Source organism: Silene latifolia, chromosome 11 (assembly GCF_048544455.1).
Source record: "Silene latifolia isolate original U9 population chromosome 11, ASM4854445v1, whole genome shotgun sequence".
Taxonomy (NCBI): Eukaryota; Viridiplantae; Streptophyta; class Magnoliopsida; order Caryophyllales; family Caryophyllaceae; genus Silene; species Silene latifolia.
In genome coordinates, this window is record NC_133536.1 from 193,621,661 (window position 1) to 193,646,195 (window position 24,535).

General features: G+C 35.5%; 1 protein-coding gene and 1 long non-coding RNA gene across 5 annotated transcripts; both read right to left on the bottom strand.

The window, feature by feature from the left end:
• Positions 1–440: 440 nt before the first annotated feature.
• LOC141612223 (uncharacterized) lies at positions 441–7,534 on the bottom strand. 3 transcript variants are annotated; one of them, XR_012529019.1, is made up of 3 exons: positions 5,856–7,528; positions 2,663–4,894; positions 441–741 (listed from the first exon to the last, which is right to left on the bottom strand). It is a non-coding gene; the product is annotated as an uncharacterized LOC141612223 (long non-coding RNA). The 3 variants fall into 3 exon arrangements; XR_012529018.1 differs by having other exon boundaries at positions 441–4,894; positions 5,856–7,534; XR_012529020.1 differs by having other exon boundaries at positions 441–5,050; positions 5,856–7,534.
• Positions 7,535–15,030: 7,496 nt separating this feature from the next.
• Positions 15,031–23,649, bottom strand: LOC141612224 (uncharacterized). 2 transcript variants are annotated; one of them, XM_074430956.1, is made up of 15 exons: positions 23,544–23,649; positions 23,255–23,402; positions 22,237–22,440; positions 21,928–22,109; positions 20,920–21,046; positions 20,639–20,833; positions 19,353–19,400; positions 18,092–19,264; positions 17,896–17,985; positions 16,865–16,938; positions 16,612–16,663; positions 16,454–16,528; positions 16,322–16,368; positions 15,879–15,953; positions 15,031–15,795 (listed from the first exon to the last, which is right to left on the bottom strand). In XM_074430956.1, exons 2-15 carry the CDS (start codon positions 23,354–23,356, stop codon positions 15,390–15,392), a joined length of 2,850 nt encoding a protein of 949 aa, XP_074287057.1. In that variant the 5' UTR covers positions 23,357–23,402; positions 23,544–23,649; the 3' UTR covers positions 15,031–15,389. The 2 variants fall into 2 exon arrangements, with proteins under 2 accessions (XP_074287057.1, XP_074287056.1); XM_074430955.1 differs by having other exon boundaries at positions 17,896–17,988.
• Positions 23,650–24,535: the final 886 nt, after the last annotated feature.

The following is a 24,535-nucleotide window of genomic DNA, read 5'->3' on the forward strand; positions in this document are numbered from 1 at the left end:
TAAACCCATAAGTTACATAATTTTTTGTACTTTTATTGTATGACTTGACCTTTTATTACTCCTCTTTGTTTATGAAACTTTTATTATCTAAAAATTTCGCTGTGACTTGTAACTTTAAGAATTTATTGGTGTAATAATAAGCATAGTTATGTATAAGCGTAATTAGCACATAAGTAGTTGGGTACTATAATGTCGATAAAGTGTCAAAATTATAATTTAAAATTATTGACTCAAATATCACGAAAATGAAGCATAATATATAATAATGAGGGTTAAAGCAAGTACAATGATCAACTTCACGCCTCTTTAAATATTGTCTCGAAATAATTTTTTTTTTTTTAGTAAGCAAAATTTTCTAGCCCACTGTACATTTTATTCCTGGATCCGCCCCTGTATCAAACTCGGTATCAATCCTTTCACTTCTAAAATGCATGGTATAATAACCCGAAAAAATGAGTAAATTTTAAATATATTTTGTTACACAACAAGCATCAGCTCTCTAAACCTATACATATCAATCTTTTTTTATGCCTTTAGACACATTTTAGAAAAACCGTTTACTAATAAATTAAAATCATACTCATAATATAAAAACTAGAAGCAAGGTAGAGTGCATGTTTAGTGAATGGTCCGTTGGTGATCCGGAAAGCCAAAGCAAGTGGAAGTGCCGTTGTACCTCCGACATGTCCCAAGCATTGCAGACAACAGACACCCACCATCTTGGATGCCATCACCTTTAACCTGGGATGATAAATATAATAGACGCACCATTATATATTGTGTAGCACTGTAGCTAATCTAGGTATTATGATGTATATCTCGAGATAATTCATTTAACCCATGCAGATAATTGAGTACGGATTACTAGTTTTCTTCAATGTCCCAGTTACCGACTGTTTTTTATGACCGCAACGTGCCCAGTTTGGTCCGTAATGATAATTCCCGATCGACTGACTATCGCTTTTTCTTTGGACAAAAGAAACATATTACTGTATAAATTACGAAAAAAAAGTTCAAATACATCATGGGGGCGGGTCACAAATACTATTATACAACTGGTTGTACAAGAGCATTGTACAACCATAATCAATCAATCTTGCTGAGCTTTCATTATAATTTTTTAAGTTCAATATTTTTATAATGGAGCTCGGATTCTTTTAAACAAAGCTCATAATCTATAGGTCTAAGCTCAAGTAAATAATTCTAAAACTCAGGTTCTTTTCTATACAACCAATACAACTGGTTGTATAGTCTATTTATTGGGGGCGGGTCGGGGGTGATAGATGAATCATCTCAACCAAAACCTTAAGGCGATGGTTGAGGCCCAACTATTATAAATAATCTTATTACGCTCCCTCGCTCAAATGTCCGTTGGGCTTGAAGAGTGGTTAGTTGTGCACTGGCTCCCCCGTACCGTGTGCTGGGTTTCCACTTCGAGTTTTTGAGAAGTTTTGCGGTTGCCAGGATTTGAACATGGTTGAAGCCCAACTATTATAAATATTCCTATGGGGGAAAGTGGTGTGCTAGCCAATACAAAAATCCGAAACAAAAGAAAGGGCATAATTCCAAGTAAAACATCCATTCCACGGACTACTATCATCCATTACATGATTAATGAGACTTTATTGGTTACTGATAACGTGTTTTACCGACTGTATTTAGTGGACCGTAAAATTATATCGCGAAGACAAGCACAATATCACTGGCGTTCTTATGGTTTCCACCTACATAATGCTTTTTTTTTTTTGGCAGAAAGACGGAACTTAATTATAAATTAAGAAGTTCAAAGAGTACATTAAGGGGGCGGGTTGGGGGATAGAGTTACCTAATGCAGATGATCTATATAATCACTTCGACCTAGATCAAACTATAGAAGCAACTCCGAGCAAGCAATGGACTGCTGGTAACTAACAAGATACGGAGTACTAGATTTTTTTCATTCTCAAACAAAAAACAGGGAATTTTTACAGATGATCAGCCACACAAAGTTTTCAATTCAATACTAATTAGGCATAGTCGTTAAATCCACAGATGAAAAATATCCATCGTGTGATTTGATTTTTTTTTTTTTTTTTTTTAACACGCTCACACAAACTCCCCTGGAAGATCTTTTTTGCCTAGTGAAATATCAGCCCTACTAACTCCCACTTAAGACATAAAGTCAATCTCACAAGTCTAAATGTCTAATCATTTAAAAATGGCATTTGAAGAACAGTACAAAGTTGAAAGTGAGATTACAAGACATTATCTTGTCTTAGGGCCCTCGTCCTTCATCCCTTGTTTTTTGGAGTGCACGACACACCCTTCACCGTCCTTCCATAAACTCAAAAAAGATAAGATTGTAATTTTTATTTCAAAAAAAGAAAAACTCTAATATGCACCATTAATTCTTTTTTCTTGACTTCACTTAAGTAAAATCGTCGTAACTGCGCGATAGTTCTCTTACACAAGGTTCAACAATGTGCGACAAACTCAAGACATCTGGTTAAATTAAATCAACTTCTTCCCTTTTAATTAAAGCAAATGCTTCATAGCAAAGTGATATACTCCCTCCGTCCAAATCATTTGTTTGCCTTTGATTAAAATATCTCTCACAAAGAATAGAACGGGCAAATAAATGATTGAGACAAATGGAGTAGCAATAAAAAAGAATAAGCTTTACCAACGAATTTTCCGGGTGCCCTATTCTTACTCCCTCGTCCAATAGTTTGCATTTTCCTATTTTGGCCTCTCAGCTCCCCCATTCTTCAAAATTTTGTTTTGGAGAAGGGTTCTCCTTTTGTAAATAGTGTAGTTCAGTAGTTGGCTGAAAAAATGAGGAAAACCTCTGAAAGAATCGTTTGTTGAAGTGCCAATAATCGATCCATATCATAGAGCAGCAGTTCTCATTCTCGGATATGGTCACTGCTGCAACACAACAACGGAGTAGTGCGTGCTACTGAGTAGCATGCACCACTTCATTACTAAGAACTGGCAGCAGGCGCATGGTTAGATACATACTATGAGCATATGATTTTGAAAACAGACTTATAAAAAAAAAAAAAAGTGTGCCACTAGTAAAACGAAAAACGAAAGATGAGACTGTACATCCGGGGAAGTTAGAACTTCATACTCACACGCTAGAGTTGTTCATGGGTCATACCGCCCAATAACCCGGCCCATTCGACCCTTATTTTTAGCGGGCTTGGACACAAAAAATTCTAAAAAATGGGTCGTGGGCTGGACAAGCCCGACCCGATTTAAGTAAATGGGCCGGACATGGACACGAGCTTTTTCAAACGGGCCAACCCGCCCGGCCCATTAAAAATATCAGATAATAAATTTTCAATTTATTTGTGTATATTAATTGTTTTATATTATAAATAATGATTTTTTTTAATGAAAAAAAAAATAAAAGCATTTTTTTTAATAAAGAACCTAAACTGTTGTCTTTCCAAATATCTTCATGCTAATTAAAATTTGATTGTCTTCCCAGTAGGCGCATATAGTCAAACACCACTAGTTATCGTATATTACAAGTTACAATAATGTATACATTCAATCTTTACCTCTACCCTTATATGTATTTCTTCACTATCCATATATATTATACACCTAACTTCAAATTTCAAATCAAGGTATGAGATATAAAAAGTAGTTTAAATTGAAGTCATTCTATACCGAATACGTAATTAACAGTTAAAGTTTAGTGTTTCGGCCCATTAGCCCATGGGCCGCCCGACTTTTGACTAAAGGGCGGGTAAGGGCAAGGATAATTGGCCCATAATTCTGACCCGGCCCGCCCACTATAGTCTTAATGGGCAACTTTTTTTTCACGGCCCGGCCCGGCCCATGTCCGGCCCAAGCCCGCATTTGAATAGCTCTATCACACGCCCTATATTCTCAAATTGAAATACGGAGTATCACACTCATCCAATTAAAATGTTTGATTAACAAAGAAAACAAATAAATTTGTGTTCACATTTTGATAATACTCCGTATGTTGTTTGATGAATATGTAAGATGCTACCCCAGTGTATGCAATAATAATATTGTTTGTATACATCGAAAATAGAAGGCTAAATGTGCATAGTGGAAATTAACACCATTAAACTTTCCATTCTAGTCCAAATTTGAATAAAAGTGCAATATTTACTCCGACAGACACTTATTGTAGCAGGAAGTATTACTACATCAATGTAACTTTCAGCGAGATTTCATCAAAACTTCGCTACAAACAAAATGCATTGTGTTCAACACAAGTTCAAGATTGTATGGATCTTAAACGATATTTGAGGTGATGGGCTCTCGCTTAATGCTGGGGTGCTAGGCAAGGTTGACAAATTTGACATGAAATATACACATCCAATATATTGCAATGTACGCCCACAATAGATTGTTTTTTTTTTTTAAAAAAAAAAAGAAGTAATAAGCAATCACCAATTTAGCATGATAAGAAATGTTCAAACTGATTCACAAATCGCTGTGAGTTTTGTGAATCCAATAACCTAAGCTAGTAGGCAACCTTACCCTTCAAGTACATCCGTTCGAAAACATATTTGGAAGTTTTTATGAACAAAAATAAGTTGGAAAATTCAATAAGAATGAAACACTACACTAAGGCATGCGGAAACACGATAGTAAAACTAGTAAGAAACTAGTAGCTTGCAATAATAAGAATGAAACAGTACATTATGTTGGATTGATCAAAGCAAGATTATATCTAACTTCGAAACATAAGAAAACGAGAAAGCGGGGAGCTAGAACTTACTAAATTAAATAGCTCCAGGACCCCATGGGTTTAGAAATCCGTTTGATTAGCATACTTTTGCATCCGGACCTTCAATGAGTAATGAACCGCTTATCTGGCCATGCAGCTGAAGAGACTTGTGGCTGCTCTAAGAAAGTAGTACATCTTGCAGAAAATAATAGAAAATCAAGAGTCAGAACAAAACAATGAAGAGTATGTATACTATCTTGTACAAATTGAAGCTATAACTTAGTAAAAGTGGAACCGCCATATTGCATGAATCTCATCATTCCCATGATCCAAATCGACAGACGTTGAATCCTACACAAGTTCATCAAATAATCGAACCTTGATACTAATGTCTCATGAAATGATAATATCACATCTATATGTACAAGTCCAAATGGATGTTGTCTTAACTCTTAAGGCCGCCAAATAATAAAGACAATTACAGCAATGACGTATTGACGACACAATAACACTCTTTTTACTTAGACTCGGCTGCGCGAAACAACCTTCTTATAACGGTCAATCATAATGGGGAATATATACCATTGACTGTCGGTTTCCTTCACATACATATTGCATGAAATAACCTTCTTCAAGCCAGATTTACAAGCCTAGAATTACAAGTTAGGCAATGGATCTAACACCGCTTATAACAGTACTAAAACATACGGAGTAATTTACAAAGTTGTCTAATTAAGTGATCTTTTAAATATATATAATGCAAGCCTTGCAAAGATTTATGCTACAAAATTGACGAAGTTCGTTAGATAATCCTTAGCATGGAAGAAGATCAATTAAGGAGCGATAAACTGAGCTATCTATCAAGTAAGATATCCTCCAAACAAAACTCAACAGAAGGTCATCCAGTCAAACAGTCAAGATTAAAATCTCTTATCTTAAAAAGATAGCATTAACTAGCTTACACAACAACTATGTTAGTCAAACTAAGATGGAAGAATGTCAATAATCCACAAGGACTTGTCTCAAACTCGACTATTTTATAAAAAAGATAAAATGATAAGAATGATGAACAATCTACAAATAAAAGACGCGTCCGATCCGTAACAAACAGTATGAACACCATCACAACTGAATCAAAGGAACTAAGATCATTTACCTAGCAAGATCGCAACTCTCGAACATTCTTGGCAATTAATCGACCGAATTTCATAGGCTACCACCACCTGCAGCAAATAAAACGGAAAAAAACAACCACCCTACCATTGGACAAGCTCAATAAATTGCAAGGTAAGCCATAGATTGAGGTCAGAATAAGAAATTGAAAAAAAAAAAAGGGGGACCATTTAGAAAAAAGTATATGCTCTTTTTCATAGCATGCGTGTAAAAATATAATGTAACAATCACAAACAAACTGTACATAAAACAATTCAAGGGTTTTCTCTTTATTTTGCTTTGGGTACTGAAAAATCAACCTAATCTACAATTCTACATGCTAGATTAGTAGGCTATTAGGTTATTATAGCCTATATATGAAGCTGATTAGCATGGTCCTATTTATTAACAGATTCATTTATGATGATTTATCCCGTTAAATCCGCCCTCCCTCCTCAAAAGTAACGCATTCCTTTTCTTTTTTTTAATAAATTAATCAAATAAATAATAATTAAATAAATAAAGTGCAGCCATTAGTTAGAAGATTAGTCTCGTAATAGTATTGAACAGTGCATTAGTACTATTTTATCAAAAAAAAATTAAGCAAAGTATGATCATAAACTACCCAACAACAACAACAACAACAACAAGTGATGATCTACCAAGTAATTTCTAAATCTCCCGAAAATCCAGAACCTAATTTAACATACTCAATCTAACAAAAGAAAGATGGTATGGGTTTTCTCTCATTTTCGAAAAATGAGAGAAAACCCATGATGCGAATGAGAGAACCGCCGTATTCTAACGGGTTTTCTCTCATTCGCAAATCGCAACCACCTGATGATGGGGGTGGTTGTTGAGTTAGGGAAAGCGAAGCCGACAGAAAGAGGAGTGAGCATAGAAAAGGAATAATGTTTTCATCATCATCATCTTCATCCTTGTAATTAATAACACCATCTCAGCCTTTCTATGCTCACTCTCTTCTGTCAATTTCACATTATCCTCCCTACTCATAACCACCACCACCACCAACAACTCATGAGCACTTAGATCAACTGGTGAGGAGAATAGCTGAGTTTTACCCGGCTCGAATCCAGACTAAACCGGATATTATATACCAAGAAAATAACCACCACCACAAGTCCACAACCAAAATTAGAAGTAAAAGACTTGCCAAATTGGGAAAAAACAAAAGAAAGAGAAAACAGGTGAAATCATGAAATTTTTTTGTGCAATTATAGGTTCAGATCTGCAGTTGTACTTGTGACAGTTTGTTGTAAGTTTTTTTTCCCATTCAAAGTAACAAAACTTTTGTTTTAGGGTTTTGTACCCTTTACTAAAAAGAATCTAAATTACTATATGCTCATGCAAAAAAAAAATCACATAAAAAATACTAATAAAACAGTAAATCTAATAAAAAAAATTCAGAAATAAGATGAGGAGGAAGATTGGAAAGTGTGTAGTTTGAGAAATTTTTGTGGGTATTTTTTTAGTTGGGAAGAAATTAAATGAGGAGGTTACACAAGGAAAAGAAGGTATTTTTTTTTAGAGAGAGAGGAAAGGAAGGAGGAGAAAATGTTAGGTTGGGAAATGGGTTGAATGGAAAGGAAGGCACAAGGCATGTGGGTCTCTTCTTATCATATTCATTCATTTGTTTTGTGTTATCATATTCTTGACCGACGATTGTTAGTTGTCTTCCTTTTTGTTCATCCTCTTTTTTCATCACCCGATTTAGATGAGTAGTTGAGCATTTGTGTGATATCATTAAGCATGGATAAATTGACATATGCCCTTTTTTAGGTTATGGGGGTTGTTACAATGGTATTTTGGATGTCGACGGGATTTGAATCTAATCTTAGATATCGCATATCGGTGAGTTAATGTAATTTTATTGATTAAGCCATTTATTTACGAGTAAAAGTTATACTCCCTCCATTACTTTATATATGACGTTTTCGTTTTACGAGGTAATCCTTTGACTTTCAATTATTTAAAAATATACTTTTATAAAAAATTATACCATTAGATTCGTCATGAAATTTGCTTTCATAAGAGTATACATTTCATATTATTATCTCATATACTTTGAGAGATATTGAAGAGAGAAGTGAGTGTCTCGAAATGTGATAATGACATATATAAAATAATGGAGGGAGTAGTATACTGTGACATGAGTTAGGCCCTGTTCTTTTGGATTTAATTTCAGTTCTAATAAGTTTAGTTCAGTTCAACTCCATTCAGTTCAGTTCAATTCAGTTCAGATTAGTTTATTTCAACATTAATATTATTATTCTTATTTTATATTCTTATTGTTATCATTATTATTATATCAATTTATTTACTATTTTTATTATTACATTAAAATTTATTTTTAATATTTATTATATTACTATTATAGTTATTATTATTATTATTATTATTTTAATTATATTTATTATATTTATTTATTATTATATTATTATGATTCATGGAAATATTAGTGTATTAATATTTATTATTATTATTATATTGTTATATTATATTTATTAATATATTCATTTATATTAATATTATTAATAACATATTTATTATTATTATATTAATAAATTATTATATTACATCTATTATATTATTATTATTATTATTATTATTATTATTATTTATATTAATTATTATTATTTATAATATTTATATTATACTTATCATATTTTTTTTAGTTATTATTATTAATATATTATATTATTTAATATATTATAATATTATTAATAATGTTATCATTTATATTACTATATTATTATTGATGGGGCATATTCTGCACCGCTGACCAAGTCAACACACTGAGCAAGGTCAAAGATATCCACAGCAAGTCAACGACTTAGATAGCCTAGCCGATGCATCCCATCTGACCGCCACTGGGTCTCGGCGTGACAACCCGCAAACACACATCCGCGTACTCATATCCAAGACCCCTCGGCGGCGAGTCAACTTTGTCCGCCGGCTCGCCATAGGTCCCTCGGCGAGGGGTAGATCGATCTTTCCACCTGCTAGCCACTTGGCCACTTGGCCACTACGTGACAAAAGGTGAAAGTCTATAAATACTCCTCAACCTTCATTGAGGAAAGCATCTCACAATTATAACCTAAATACACTATTCATCTAGTAATATCTCCCTTATCTCTCTACAATACGCATCTAGCCAAGTAACACAGCTTAATCCTTTAAGTTTACTGACTTGAGCGTCGGAGTGAGTACGCTTGGCACACGCCCAAGCCCTCGCCTCGTTCATTGTTGCAGGAGAGGCCGAGTGGGACGATAGGAGCAAGAAGGATTCAGCTCAAGACATTATTCTACAAGCCACGGGTGGTAACTAATCACTGCTCTGGAATTACACCCGGAACAATTATTATTATTACTATATTTATTATTATATTACTATTTTATATTTTATATTACTTATTAGATTATTATTAGATTATATTAATATATTAATAATAATAATAATGAATAATATTATTAGAATATTTATTATTATTATTGGTATTATTGTTATTATTATTATTATTATTATTATATTATTATTATATTATTATTATTATTATTATTATTTCGATTTAGTTCGATTCGATTCGATTCGAATCGATCGATTCGATTGATTGATTCATTCTATTAAGTTCGATTCGATTCTATTAAGTTCCATTAAGTTCAGTTCAGTTCAGTTCAGATCATTTCAGGCCAAAAGAACAGGGCCTTAGTCTTATAGTAAAAGTGATTACTAAAAGATTCTGTTTACAATATATTTGTGTAAAACCGCCTTCCACAAATATTTGTATTGTAAAATTATGTTCACCTACTATTAGGATGATGTCTAACCACTCCACCCTCCTTGCCATGGGCTTCGTCGCCACTACTACATTGTATCGATTGGGCATCTTGGACTTACCACAATGACATTCTCCTAACTTTAATTGCAACCACATTATAAAGACTGTTTTCTGAAGATAGCTAGTACGAATAAACCTTTTCTTTACAAGTACGGCTTAGAAAGCCATATCTAATGCTATTGGTTACAATTACAAAACCAAAGCAGTTGTATTAAGGTCAGAAATGTTCAATGTAAAGTATGACATTGTATGATAATCTAAATTTTATCTTGTCAAATGTGAACTATAATTGATTGTCATGAAGCATTACCAGCACTAGCTATAAGATGTGTGCAAGTAAGGGTGATATAAAGTGGGATAAAATGTTAAATCATTGAATTTGCAGAAGAGGGAGTAAGAGAGACAACAAGGAAGGCATTTAAGTGAGCATAGGTGAGTTAGACTAAGCATGGTAGATTTGAGTTGTGCTTTTAACGGCGGGTGTAATGCGTGTATTACCCTTCACAGTTAATTGCTTTCTCAATTAATAAAGTTGATGATTGAAATCTCATTTTTAAGTAATGATCAACAATTCCATTCCACTTTAACAAATCAAGTCAACAAAATTAAACACAATATACTAATTTATCCTTTTTATTTTCATTGAACACCACGAGAAAAATTACTTCTGAATTTGAGAGGTTGAAAAAGAGTTTCTAATAAACCTATTGAAGTGAAAAATTCAGTTAACTAAGTTAGTAAAATCAAGAGGTACAATATTCTTAACATCAGTTTAATTCTCGTCGGTATTAAACTTGCTCTTACGGCCTTCTTTATATACTAAAGGAAATAAACCCTAATGAAGTACCATAGTACCGATGAACAAGTAGTAATATTCGAGCAGCCGATGAGGAGAGAATGATAGATATTTAGGTAGGAATTATGTCAACAGTGACCACTACCACAAATGAGGTTCGAGACCAAGAAGAATAAGTGCTTGTTATGATCGAACGTCTCCACTATGAGAAATGGTACGACCGTTAAAATTGACCAATCATAAGATCTACGGTGACCAATTTATGACCTGACTCATTCTTGGGTCTACACTCTCACTTAACACATTCATTGATGTTGTTTTATTGTGTCATCGCTAATTATTAGCCTGTCAACAACTTAGAAACACTCTCTCTTTGCTATGTGCACTTGGAATATTTACAGTATTTTTTATCGTAAACGGTAATTATTGGGTGAGACGGTTTTATATTGGTGAAATAGTCTCATTAAATTAAAAGATAATTTATTTCAGTTCGGTTTAGTTCAGCTCTATTCATTTTATTTTAGTTCAGTTTCATTCTGTTTAATTCATTTCAGTTCAGTTCAGCTCAACTCATCTATTCACAAATTAACTCTTATGTCCTGTCTTTTCTCGCTTAATTTCAGCTTATTTCAATTCAGCTCAATTCAGTTTAGCTGATCTTTTCACAAATTAACTTTAAGTTAAGCTCCGTTCAAATCAGTTCAACTCTACTCAGTTTAGTTCAGCTCAGCTCCATTTAGTTCAATTCAGTTCATTTTCTATTATCCGAAAAGAACAAGGCCTTACTACTTCAATTCAGTCCATTCAATTTTTATTCAATTCATATTAGTTTTTTTAATGAGAATACATTTTCTTTCCCTTTCCTTTCACTCTCATTATTACTTTTTTTTTTTTTTTTTTTTAAAGAAAACCCCAAAGGGGTTCCATACTATTAATGAAATCGGACTCGACAAAATTCAAGATGTTCTGAGGGATCCTCGTATCCCATCTACGACAACCTAAGCGCCATGGACGAACACCACTGAGTCCATGAGCAACTCAAATGAAATTTTTACCTACAAAAGACCAAGCAATAGAATTGAAATTACAACTAACTCAAGAATATCATTACTCTTATTATTTGTTATTCAAATAACTTAACAAGTAGTAAAAGTGATTAAGTTACATTTCAGACCTTCAATTTCGTTTAATGATCACATATAAAAAGACTGACTTTCGGTTGAATTTCTTTAGACATTATTGGTTTTTCGTTGATCAGATTATCCCCTATCGATAAATGGGGCACTCTCCTTCGAGATACTAAAAACAATTTAATGGGTTAATCTCTTTCAAATTTGATTTTTTCATTCATAAAAGTTAGAAATCAAACTCTTAACCACTTATTTAAGAGATGAAAATCATTACTGCTCCTACCAACCGAATTTGGTTGTTTGGTTGTTTAGAAACTATTGTAAAATTTATAGTTTTTGTCTTATTGAGAGAGATGGGTGGCGTGTAACAAGTTAGTCCATCATTTAATGTGTGCATCAAATTCTTTGTCTAAAGCACTAGTGTCGTAGGCCACTCACTATCTTCAATTTGCTTTTCTATTGGACCTTTTTACAAAGTTAAGATTGCTTTGTGTGCTTAATTTGTGCACCAATTTTCGTTGTTTACATTTTCTACTTTTGGCAAGAGTTGTGCTGAGTGAAGATAGGACTTAGGAGTAACTTGCATCCTGAAAGATAAGACTAGTAGTACCACACACAGTCCAGTGGACCACAACACTCATCCTGAGTCCTGACCTAATTAAGTCCGAATAAGTTTGGTAAAAAACTGTTTTACACTTGATTAATATTGTACTCCAAAATATAACAAAAACTACTCATGAAAGTAACAAAAAAAATTAACAATTACTCCTATTATTACGTAAGAGGTCTTATATAAAATTATTGAGAGACCAGCTTTTTACGAGAAAAAGCTAATTAGGGGGCGTTTGGTACCGGAAAGGGTAAGGAAATGAAATCAAGAAAGGGTAAGAAGGGGAAAGGTATGGGATCACCTCTAATATCCTTTATTGTTTGGTTGGATATTAAAGAGAAAGGGAATCGTCACCATTAAAACTAACTCCACCACCTGCCACCGCCATCACGCACCACCTGTCACCACTACCCACACCGAGACCACCAACAGTAGCGTCGTCGACGGCCCACCGTCGTTTTCTCACCGACAACCACCTCGTTGTTCCTCTATCCCTTGTCGGACACCAAAACCCAAAGCCTCACAAACAATTAAAAATAAGCCACCACCCACGAAACCCCTCCCTCACCCTAATAAACACAAGATCTAGTGTTAGGGAAGAGAGGTTACCGGCGAGGGAGGGAGTTTCGGTGGGGTGGGAAAGTTATTGAAGGTGTTGGTGTGGTGTTTAGTGGTTGGGGATGTGGGTCCGAATGGAAAGCAAGGGTGGCGTGGAGCGCGAGTGAGTGCGCCGGAATGAGGGACCGCCGGCGTCGCCGATGGTGGTTGTGTTGGTGGAAGTGATTGACGGTGGGTGTTGGTGGAAGTGGTTGACGGTGGGTGTTGGTGGCAGTGGTGGAAGGGAGTAGAAGAGAAAGGGGGTTATGGGGTTACCGGGGGGGTGGAGGGGTGGAGGGGTATGGGTGAGTATGGTTTTAGGGGTAAGGGAGGGTATGGGTTACCTTTTGATTGTGTCAAACAAACAACAACAAATGGAATCGTCCCATTTCATTCTCTTTCCCTTTTCTAAAGCCCCCGAACCAAACGGCCCTTTAGTTATAAAACTTGAACATGCGTATCAACTATCAAGGAAGCTAATTGTGCTAGTGACTAGCTAACCAATCATGAAGTAACTTCGTTGACTAACATAACCATTCTTGTCTATTGATCATTCGCCGCCGGAAATCTGTTCTATTCTTCGGGAAGACGTCCTTGGTGTCGTCACCCCTCTCTTATTAGCTTATTAGTTTTATACCGGGGTTCGTCCCCTCTATTATACCGAAAAGAAAACAGAAAGATTTTACTGTTGCGAGACTGTTTAATTTGCTACCCTTTACCCAATCTCATTTTCCTACATACACTCTCACCACAGCGACCCACCCATCAATGACCAACCATAAGCCGAACAAGCTCCTACAAATCATCTTTTACCCTAACCCACTCTCGACCATCGTCTATGCCCACCCCAACCTAAGCCTCCCAACGAATCCAACTAACACACTACCATCGTCCGCCATAAACCATAATCTATTCACAGCCGACGCCCTCACAACCACTCAACAGAGGGTCATCATTAAAATATCAAAACCGTGAACTAGATATCAACAATCTGGTAGAGAATTTTTTTTATATACAAATACACAAGTAATGGTGAAATGTCGCCTGGCTCTGGCGCAGTGACCCTCGTTGCTTCCCATTGACAAACCCCACGAAACTCGTTTTTGTCAACGTATGTGGATTCCCTTGTTTTGTGGGCACTGTCCATCAAGTGCATTCTAAAAAAATAATACCCACTTAATGAATCTTAACTACTAGTCTACTAGTTGTGTTCTTAATAACTCTTCAGTTTGTCTCTCTTTGAGTCTCGAGTCTTACAACCGCATATTCGTCTTAAAATTAAAACGGATCAAATAACATCCTACTTGAAAAAATAAGATGGTTTTTCTAGTTCCTTGTTTGTATCTCAATCTTATTTAACCCGCTTCAATTTTAAGACAAATATACCCGTGTTGAACAAGAATTTATGTTTCGGAAAAGTTTGCGAGAATTTTTCTTTCGTATATACTCTCTCCATATCACTATATTGTTCCTATACTTTTGAGCATAATGAAAGAGAGATATCATGGCATATATGCTTAAATGAAGAGGAACATTATAATTATAATTATTATAATGTAAAGAAAGGTTCCTCTTCATGGTAGTACTGCATAATGAAAGACAGAAAGTGTGTTAAAAAACCGCCCATGGTAGTACTGCATAAAAAGAGAAATATCTTGGAATGCAGTACTACCATGGACGATTTATTAACACACTTTTTTTCAGTTCAAAGCGATTAATCAACATTTTTTGAGAGGAGATTAATCCTACGACTATTGTTTAGCTCGAGTAGACATTGAAATAAGACTCAAAAGATCTGGGGAAAAAATTCCTCGTTTTTACTATAGAGTTATTTTCCCTTTACAAATAAAATCCATCAATTTCAGTTTCAAAAAAATGGATAACTACTTTATTAAAACAGTAATTTTGTACTAGTTTATACTTGTGAGGCTCAAATAAAGCAGTTCGGATCCTCTGTCCCACTTTCGTGTTCCATCTTGTGTCCCATTACCTTAATATTCCGACACCTCATGCTTTGACATTATCTAAATACTTATTTTTAATGTAAGAAAGTAGAACTACGTCGAACTTTCCGGAACAAAAAACACATGAAAATATTTCAACGGAGGGGAAGTTTATTGTAAGTTAATTCTGAAAATTCATACACATTAATTAAGTAGCAACAGCACTCTGGGAGAAAAGGGGAGGAAGCAAGGGTAACCCATGGATGAACATAATTTTGAGAAGAGCTCCGGCCGCAGAAATTAGATAACACAATTACCAGAAGTAACAAATAATAAGGATGGCATCTAGGCTCGATAAATAGAATGCAATCAAACAGCCAGAGCTCTGAATCTCTACATCTACATAGTCGCTAAACAAAAGCTAACCACCTTAGTAACCAACCAACTCTACACAATGAGCCTAGAGCACAGAACAGCTAAACTATATTAACTGTGATATACCGCCAACTAGGACCCACCATTTCGCGGCTACCCGAAACAATAGATAAACAATACACGGGCCAGTTGCATACCTGGACAGACAAAAGCACTGTAATCTGCAATCAAACTTTCATACTCCTCTTTCTTTTGTTCGAATTCTTTTGAGATTTTGTACTCTGAGACTTTCCTTTTGACTTTTCGGGTTCGGATGAATCATCTTCAGTGTCCTCGTCCATTGATAATGTGCTTGCTTTAACTTTCCCACTAGTACTCAAATTAGATTTACCAACACTCTTGGGTAACTTACCCTTAGATTTGGCCGATGTGCCTTGCTTTGACTTGACACTGCCTTTGGGTGAGTCTTCATCGTCATGTTTGGATTTTTTAGCAGACTTTGAGGTATCATCCGAGAATTTATTCCCATATTTTGAAGCTTTAGAAACAGATTTACCAATTTTCTTTGGCGCTTCCTCCTTGGCTTTCCCAGACTTGAGTGCAGATTTTGATTTGCTCGATGAAGCACCAGACCTGGCAAACGCAGATCCACATATATGGACAATGTTTTGTCGTATTTCCAACGAAATGGAGTGAAGGTAGAATAAAGAACTTACATTTTAGCCGAGCTCACAGTCTTCCCTTGCTTAGCTCCTAGGTCTGCACTTGTTTTGATTTTCTTACCTATTGGCCTGTAAATAACCAAATAAAGTACGCTAACATAAGAAAAACACAAATGGATTTGTACAAATGCATACTTTCAATGGCAAGCAAAACAGGCCACTGAGAACCAAAAACTAACAACAAATTTGAGGGGTTTCAATTTAGGGTGTCCATGAAAAAGCTTCTCACTTCAAATCTGAAGAATATTTGTGTTCATTAAGATTTTTGACCCCCGACAATTCAATTACTCGAAAATCCAGATCTTATCACATTTTCTAATTTTTGGGCAAAAGAACCAAGATTTTTTTATTATGTGCAGGGATAATTTCAAAGTGAGGGCTGAGTAAAATTAAGTGTATCATTGAGGTTTCGAGGAAATCTAAAAGCCACCACATACATTTCATCAGCAGATTCATCAGGACTCTCACCATCACTTCCATGTCCCTATAAGCAATAATTCATCAATTATTAATTATTAAATAAATTACAAAAAGGAGTACACAGCCAAGAAGAAACTGTGGGAGCATACTTCATGTTCACCAACGAACTTCCATTTTTCGTTTTTGAGCTTCAGCAGTTCAACATCACCATCGTCATAAACGATCTGGAGTCAAAATCAGCAAATAACATCGGAACATTGCCCAGACACTAATTTCAACCAAGAGAGTACAAAAAAACTCCACTCACCTTATGCTCCTTTTCAGCAGCATCGAAGGATTTGACAACCCCTTTATAAAATCTACAAAAAACGATAGGACATTGTAATGTAGAGATACAATTCGACGATAAAAGAAGTTAGAACGTATGCAAAAACTGTAAAATGAAACCAAACATGACGACAACTCGTAAACCATGCATCAAAGCCTTGGGTCTTGTAGCAGCGATGCGCAACTTAAAAGGGATATGTCATCCATTGATAAGATAACAATAGATAGCTTACTTCTTGTCCTCCGGCCACCAAACTTCAATTTTTGCACCAACCAACTCTTGATTATTAACATTTATTTGGCGTGCCTGAAAGTAAACAAAGAAAAATGTTCAGAAAAAATACGGACAAGAATTAAAAATCAAATAAACACAATCATGCATTAAGATTCGACTTCAAGACCAAATATTTTCCTAAAATATCAAACCTCCATTTCATTGTGTCCTTCCCGCTTTTTAAAATATGCGGGAGGAATTTTAATTCATAGATAGAACATGAAGTGGAAAAATTATATATTTGATCCAAAATAAATGAGAAGTATTACTCGCCACATTTTTTTAATTTATTCCATTTGCCATTTTTTCTGAGAGCAGTTTCAAAAATTGAAGTTTGGAGTAGGTATCAGAACTGTATAACAAATTTACAGTGACAGAACAGCAAATGTCAGCTGAGAGGAGCAGAAAGGACCTTCTAGCATATCACTGTCTACATACATGATAGATTGCTCAAAATTAAGAAACATGACCTAATAAGAAAGATCATTACTATAGCGCAATTGCGCAAATGAACAATCAAGAAGTCTCGAGTCAACTAAAAGAACCTGTTGCGACTTACAAGTTACAACCTCAGCAATTAAGCTGATGGGTCAAAAAATTCAACAAAATATAGCAGCACTCCAATGTGAACACAACCACAGAACCTATATACAAGTATGACAAAAGAGCATTTCCTACACACAAGTATGACAGAAGAGCTGATATATATGATGGACACAAAAGCTGGCGGCAAAAACAATTGCATGGAAACCGATCTACAATTTTATTTTTTTAAAAAAAAAAAAAAAAAAAGACGCAAGAATATTACCCATAAAAAAATACTCCGTAAAAGAAAATAATAATTAAAAAAAAAAAAAGCAGGCATAAATCTCTTCAGACGAAAAGTGTCAAAATTAGAGAGCTTTTTTCACTCCAAATATACCAGTACAAAACCAACCCATAACAGAATTCTACAGATCACAGGTAATTTGTAAGCTCAAGTTTACTTACATTTTCTTCGCTTGGATACTTCCTCTTTGAACTTGACTTACCACTACCATCTTTAGTCGATTTTGGAGTGGGCTTGGGTATAGCAACAGTCTTCTGGCATAAGCACATAATATGTTGAGAAACACGAGTAAGAAATTAAATTAAATAGTCGAACATAACTTCTGAAGAAATGAATGTTAACGGCTCAAGTAAGTACTTTTTTATCGCCCTTGGCAGGAGTTTTTGAATGCCCCTTTGCTGGAGTAGCTTTTGTTTGTCCTTGTTTTTTCTTATTAACACGCTGACTACACCCAACTTCAGCCTCCTGGACAACCTCCTTAGCTGAATTACCATCCAACTCAATTATATTAGCACCTTTCTTCTTTGTATTATTAGCGGAATCAGCTTCTCTTTCTTCCTGATCAGATGCAGAAGAAGGCTTTTTACTGGCATGTTTGTTCAACGTGCTCTCTAGACCAGTAGCCCCCTCAGAATCCTGCTGGCTGTCAGATTCCTTTTTACTATCAACATCACTAGCTGATTCGTTTTCTTGAATAGGATGCTCTTTCTTCTTTCCAAGCCCAAGTTGTTCACAAAGGGTCTCATCAACGAAGCTACCAGTTGGAGAGGCCGGAGAACTATCAACATGAGCATTGTCAGATGCAATTGGTGAGAGAATTGGTTCCTCCAACGATTTCTCAGTATTGGCTGCCACTATGGTATCAATGGCAGTATCCTCACGTGCTATATCGTCAACATCCTTGGCTTCATTTTTTTCGTGTTCATGTGTATTGGCTGCCACTATGGTATCAATGGCAGTATCCTCACGTGCTATATCGTCAACATCCTTGGCTTCATTTTTTTCATGTTCATGTGTATTGGCTGCCACTATGGTATCAATGGCAGTATCCTCACGTGCTATATCGTCAACATCCTTGGCTTCATTTTTTTCATGTTCATGTGTATTGGCTGCCACTATGGTATCAATGGCAGTATCCTCACGTGCTATATCGTCAACATCCTTGGCTTCATTTTTTTCATGTTCATGTGTATCAATGACTTCACTTTTTCTATCAGACAAAATAGGTTCAAGCGATTCTGAGCTCTTAGTAGAATTTGATATTCCCCCTTTTTGCATGTTCGAGTTTTGTGGCTTAGACTTTGGAGCTTCCTCATCAGCTACACTTTCAACTTTAGCCTTGCTTGGCTCTGCTTTATCATCCTGAGTACTATTATCTGCTTCCTTGGAGTTGTCAGTAGTTGCAGGAGTGTCTTCACTACTCTTCTTCAGGATACCATTACTCATAACAGGCGTAGGGGTAGGGGACCCAACAGTGCTTGGGCCAACTTCTTCAGAAGGAGGCGCATCTTCCATTGTTCCAATTGCTACCTGAGAAGCATGGACAGTTGCCTCAAATTTTCTATACAAGCAACATTCTTCAGAAAATAAATAAATGGACTAGACAGTGGAACCTTACCTCAACTGCCTTTTCTGAAGGTGCTTTGACCAAATTAGTCTCATCACCCTGATTAGAGAGAGATGTAAATGAATCAGGCTTTAAGCAATATGTCAAGGGTACCAAATATAAACTGCATAAAACAAAATAAAGAATTGGCACAATGTCATGGTAACACCAGCCAAAGAACTCGTAGTTAAATATTTACATGGAATCTCAATTGACATATCCCAGGGACAATATCACAGACTAGCTTTACTGGAAGTACATAAACGTCACATTAAAAAAATTCACATAGCTATAAGACAAAATGGTGCAATCTACATTCGAAGTGTTTCAATGATGATCCTATGCTACAGCATACTACTTTCATGGAATATATAGTTCTATCATTAATCTTTTCTTATAAAATAGTTTGGGCTCCTAGAATATGGACCCCGACACCCCGTGGAGCTTTCTATTTGTTGTAAAGACTTACTTCTGTTTTGAAGAATTAACCATTCTGAATCATTTATAAAGAAATTATGTTCACGTAAGCAAGCAAATAGGGTATAGTTATAAGACTCTATCCGTCGTATATGGGCTTTACTTCTATTTAACGGTATATGATATACCGTCGAGTTGAAGTCGTGACCTAAAAGATGAAGTGGAACAATACATAGTCAAGCAAACTCCTTCTGAATTAGAAATGAATAGTGAGAAAATGTGTCCTTTCTCCAGTGTTTTTAATCTTTATATTAAAAAGATTGCATAGTATTGGACTCCACATGGAGAAAGATGGATAGCTCACACAAAACACTGGCAAAAAGATTACCTTGTTAGTTGCTTCCATTAATTTGGAAACAAATTTACGACTAACATGTATGAGTACATTACTTTGGCTGACAATATTACCATCAAAATTAAGAGATTGCCTTCATCTATTCGTAGCTTAGTTTGGTGAGGCACCCCATATGAGTTACGATGTTGACAATCAAATACTACACCAGCCATGCCTCCCCTTTTATTAAGGAAGGACCCAGATATTGAAAACTTATCTACAAACCTTGTCCAAGATACCTACAACAAGTTCCTTCCGTATCCACAATCATGATCCCACCACTGAAGGGGAAAAGAAAAAAAAAGAAATGAAATATAACTATTTATCTGTAGGAAGGCATATGCATATACTGTACTAATAAACTATGGAGCATTAGTAACGTATGGATGCATCAGCCAAGCAATAAACAATACAAAACTACGGTTGCAGCAATAGTCTTGCTACAGAAACATATTTGCCAAACACTAGAAGTGGTGCAGTAAAGTACCGAATTTCTTTTTGCAACATCCTCATTGAGCTCAACAGCTTCATCTCCAGCTTGGCAAATATCTGCCACGGCCTTACTATAATCATCTAAAGAAGCACCACTAGATCTCACAGCTGATAACAAGTAGGGTTTAACCTTGCTAGCACAGTTAACAATCACTTTCTCGCCGAGCAGACGAGCAATAGGAAGTACTTCCTGAATAGGAAAAAAAACATTACAGAAGCCAGTAAAGGAAGAGATTAAAACATGGCAAATGTTCAGAGCTTTATAAGATACTAGACCTTGTTCTCTTTTTTGAGGATGTTTAAAATAGACGAAAGCAGATCTACAGATATAGCCTCACTTTCTTCGAAGACAAGAGTCATAATTGTCTCCATTGTAGAAAACACAACATCATGGTGATCATCCCTGAAAGTGAAAAGAGCATCAGTATAATAATAATAATGTCAACCATTCGAAGACATGATAACTGGCGGTTTTCAAGCGTCTACAACAAATTTACAAATACATCTCAAGTATCCTACGAATAAATACGTGCTCGCTCCTTCCCAATCATTTGTTTACCTTTGATTAAACCCCTCACAAAGAATAAAAAGGATAAACAAATGAATGGGATGGAAAAGGAGTATATATGAATATGAATGCCAACACATAATTAAGCTTCTATCAACCAAAACATACAAGAGTAGATTAACAAAAGAGACGGGGTCCAAATTAATTGTAAGTGCAAAAGTCCAAAACAATTAACTGATATGTACCAGAATACACTTCACATGTAGATTAAAAATTTGGAGGTCAATAAAAACTGATATATACACAAGATAGATGGAATAACAACGGGAATTCATCTAAGATATCCATTCAAAACAGACTCTGGGCAACTAGAACAGTCTCAAAATGAGGAGTCTCTGAAGTATATTCGACAACTGTAGTCCCACTTGGACACACACAGTACCTCTAAGACAATAGAAGCCCCTATGGAAAGGTGCATTCCCCTATATAAGCAAACAACAGAAATAATTAAAATTAATATGATCGATGTGAGAGGGAAGCAACTTAGGAACTCATACTGGAACTCCGGAAGTAGCTACATAGACACAGCAAAAAAATACCATTGGTTGTAGAATGCAGATACTATCACGTAAACAACAAAAATGTGTAGAAATCAGAACCGAAAGTCATACAACCAAGATGATGAAACATACTTTACTAGTACACTCAGTTAGGCAGCCAGATGGTATTGTAAATAGAGAGAGAAAGAGATAATATCAGCTCCAAATATTATGTACCTTATTGTTCTAAGGAAATGCCTGAACATTTCAACAATTAAATCATCACATTCAAGATCCAGCATCACGACACATGATCGGACTCTTGCCAAAGTCTCAAGTATAGAGATCCTCTTGATGTATGACCTGCTTGATTTATCATCCAGCTTCTCAAGACATGATACAATCAATTGAAATACCTCCTGTGAACGATACATAAGCTATGAATGGTTTGATAAGCATAAGTTAAGAGTATAAGAACTAAACAATCACACTTATAAGCTTATATCAAGCATTGAGAGCTGAGTAGAAAACAGAGGCATCTAGAACCTTCATCTCATCGTCAGCATAAGGTGCCTCTGGGGCTGTAATCCTAGTTATCTCACTGATACATGAAGCAACAGCAACTTTGACATCATCGTCGGAATGTCTCAAAAGCTCTTCCGCGATCAACGCTTTTGTTGACGAAGCGAGTGCTTCCCTAATTGACTCTGATGGTGACTGCTCCACGACCAAAAGTAAGCTTTCCACCAGCTATAAGCAATCAAGAAAAAACAATCAAATCGACAGCTATCTATTACAGACATGACTGACGAAGAGATATTTATCACTGCTTGATAAATGAGACAGATTATGTTCAAATGTAAGTATTAAAATTCAAATAACGTATAAAATGAATGAGAGAAGCATTGAGCATAAGAATCTTGCAAACTAACAGCACGGAAGTGAAGAACAGACCGTATTAATAACATTCAAACATCAACGTACAACAGCCAGAAACATCAATTGAAACACAATACTGTAAAACACTGTCACAGTCGCAACTGACAACATCTAAATTATCACTCACGGTCATAACTGATACCAGAAGGTAGCAATGATCAGCCTTTTTAACCAAAACAAATTCACAATAACTAGGCACTACAAATCCTCGGTTGGGGCAAAATTCAAGCTTTTAATTTCGAACTTATTAGATTCGCATTTTTCAATCAACAAACGGCATCACTTTCTCAATTAATAACATCACATACATTCAATAATTACGCCTCATAAGAAACTCAAGGCAATTCCAGACGCCTTTATACAAAATTCTGCTGCCTAAAGACGAAGATTTTCATAGTAGAAGTTGCTACAGTTACTTCCTACTGTATGTTCCATTTGATTGTATACTTTTTCCAAAATCGCCTCCGAAAAGTAAACAAACTCATGCAACATCAAAACAGCAGAAACAAAGTCGAACACAATAATGATTAAACACATTGAAGAACAAATCAAGCAAACATTAAAATCTGCGGATTTCGCCGGAAAAAAAAAAACAAAAACAAAATAAAGGAATGTGCTTGCTTACATGAAGAGATTCAAGTAGGTCGGAAACTGACGAAGGAGGAGAAAGAAGCTTATTTCCAGCATCTACCAGTTGTTTCTTCAACTCTTCTTCCGAAATCTCCATTGTTGATAATTCTTGATTGTTCGCCTACTTCAATAACTCAGAAACCCTAGAAAATCACCCAAATTACATAAAATCGATCAAAACAAACAATATGCGTAAAATAATAATAAGTATATATATTAAAATAATGAAAGTAATGGAAAATTGCAAGTTCAATTGTATGAAAACAATGGTGGATACTGCAGACCTGCTGTTATTGGGATGGAAATATTGTCGGGTTTTTTTTTTCCGTTGTAGAGGCGAGAAAGAGAGAGAAGGCGGGTTACTTGATGAGTTTGGAGAAGTAAAATACTTGTAGAGTATAAACTAGCGTTTTTTGTCAGATAGCACCTACCATTTACGCTTTCTGTAAAAATAGTACCTAAAGTTTTTTTTTTTGCTCAATAACACCTAACATTTTCTATTTTTTGTCTAATGACACCAAAATCACTTTTCCGTCAAAAAAAGTCAAGAAACCGTCTTGACTAACGGAGGAAAGGCTGAGTTGGTTGTAATTTGTAAACTCATTCTATTTTCTTTCATATGCATACCTCCATCTCACCAATCTTATTCTTAAGTGACTTATTTTCATTCAACAAGCCATTTATAACACTTCTTTGCCAATACGTCATATCCTCATCAATCCACTTGAAGAAACTACACCCACGCAACCCCGTCTCCGCATTGTAGAACTTGCGGGCCATGAATCTTCTGCCCGGATTTTGGTGTGTCCATGATGTTTTCTCAGCCACTAGAATGCCACAATTGCATTTCACCCGATTTGTTGAGTTTGGGAATGAGCTTGAATAAGGCATATTGGATTGAATGGATAATGAGAGAAAGGGAGAAAATTGAACAAGGCAAAAATTGGGGATTTAGAGAATGGAGGAATAAAATTGGAGAGGGTGGGGGTGTTAAATAAGGGATTTAATTGGAGGGAAATTGAGTTCAATTGAAGGGAAAACTAGAATATGGGAAAGGGAAGTTGGAATTGGAGGGAAAACATAAAAAATAAGGTTACAATGCCAATTTATCCTTCCCTCCGTTAGTCAAGACGGTTTCTTGACTTTTTTTGACGGAAAAGTGATTTTGGTATCATTAGACAAAAAATAGAAAATGTTAGGTGTTATTGGGCAAAAAAAAAAACTTTAGGTACTATTTTTACAGAAAGTGTAAATGTTAGGTGCTATCTGACAAAAA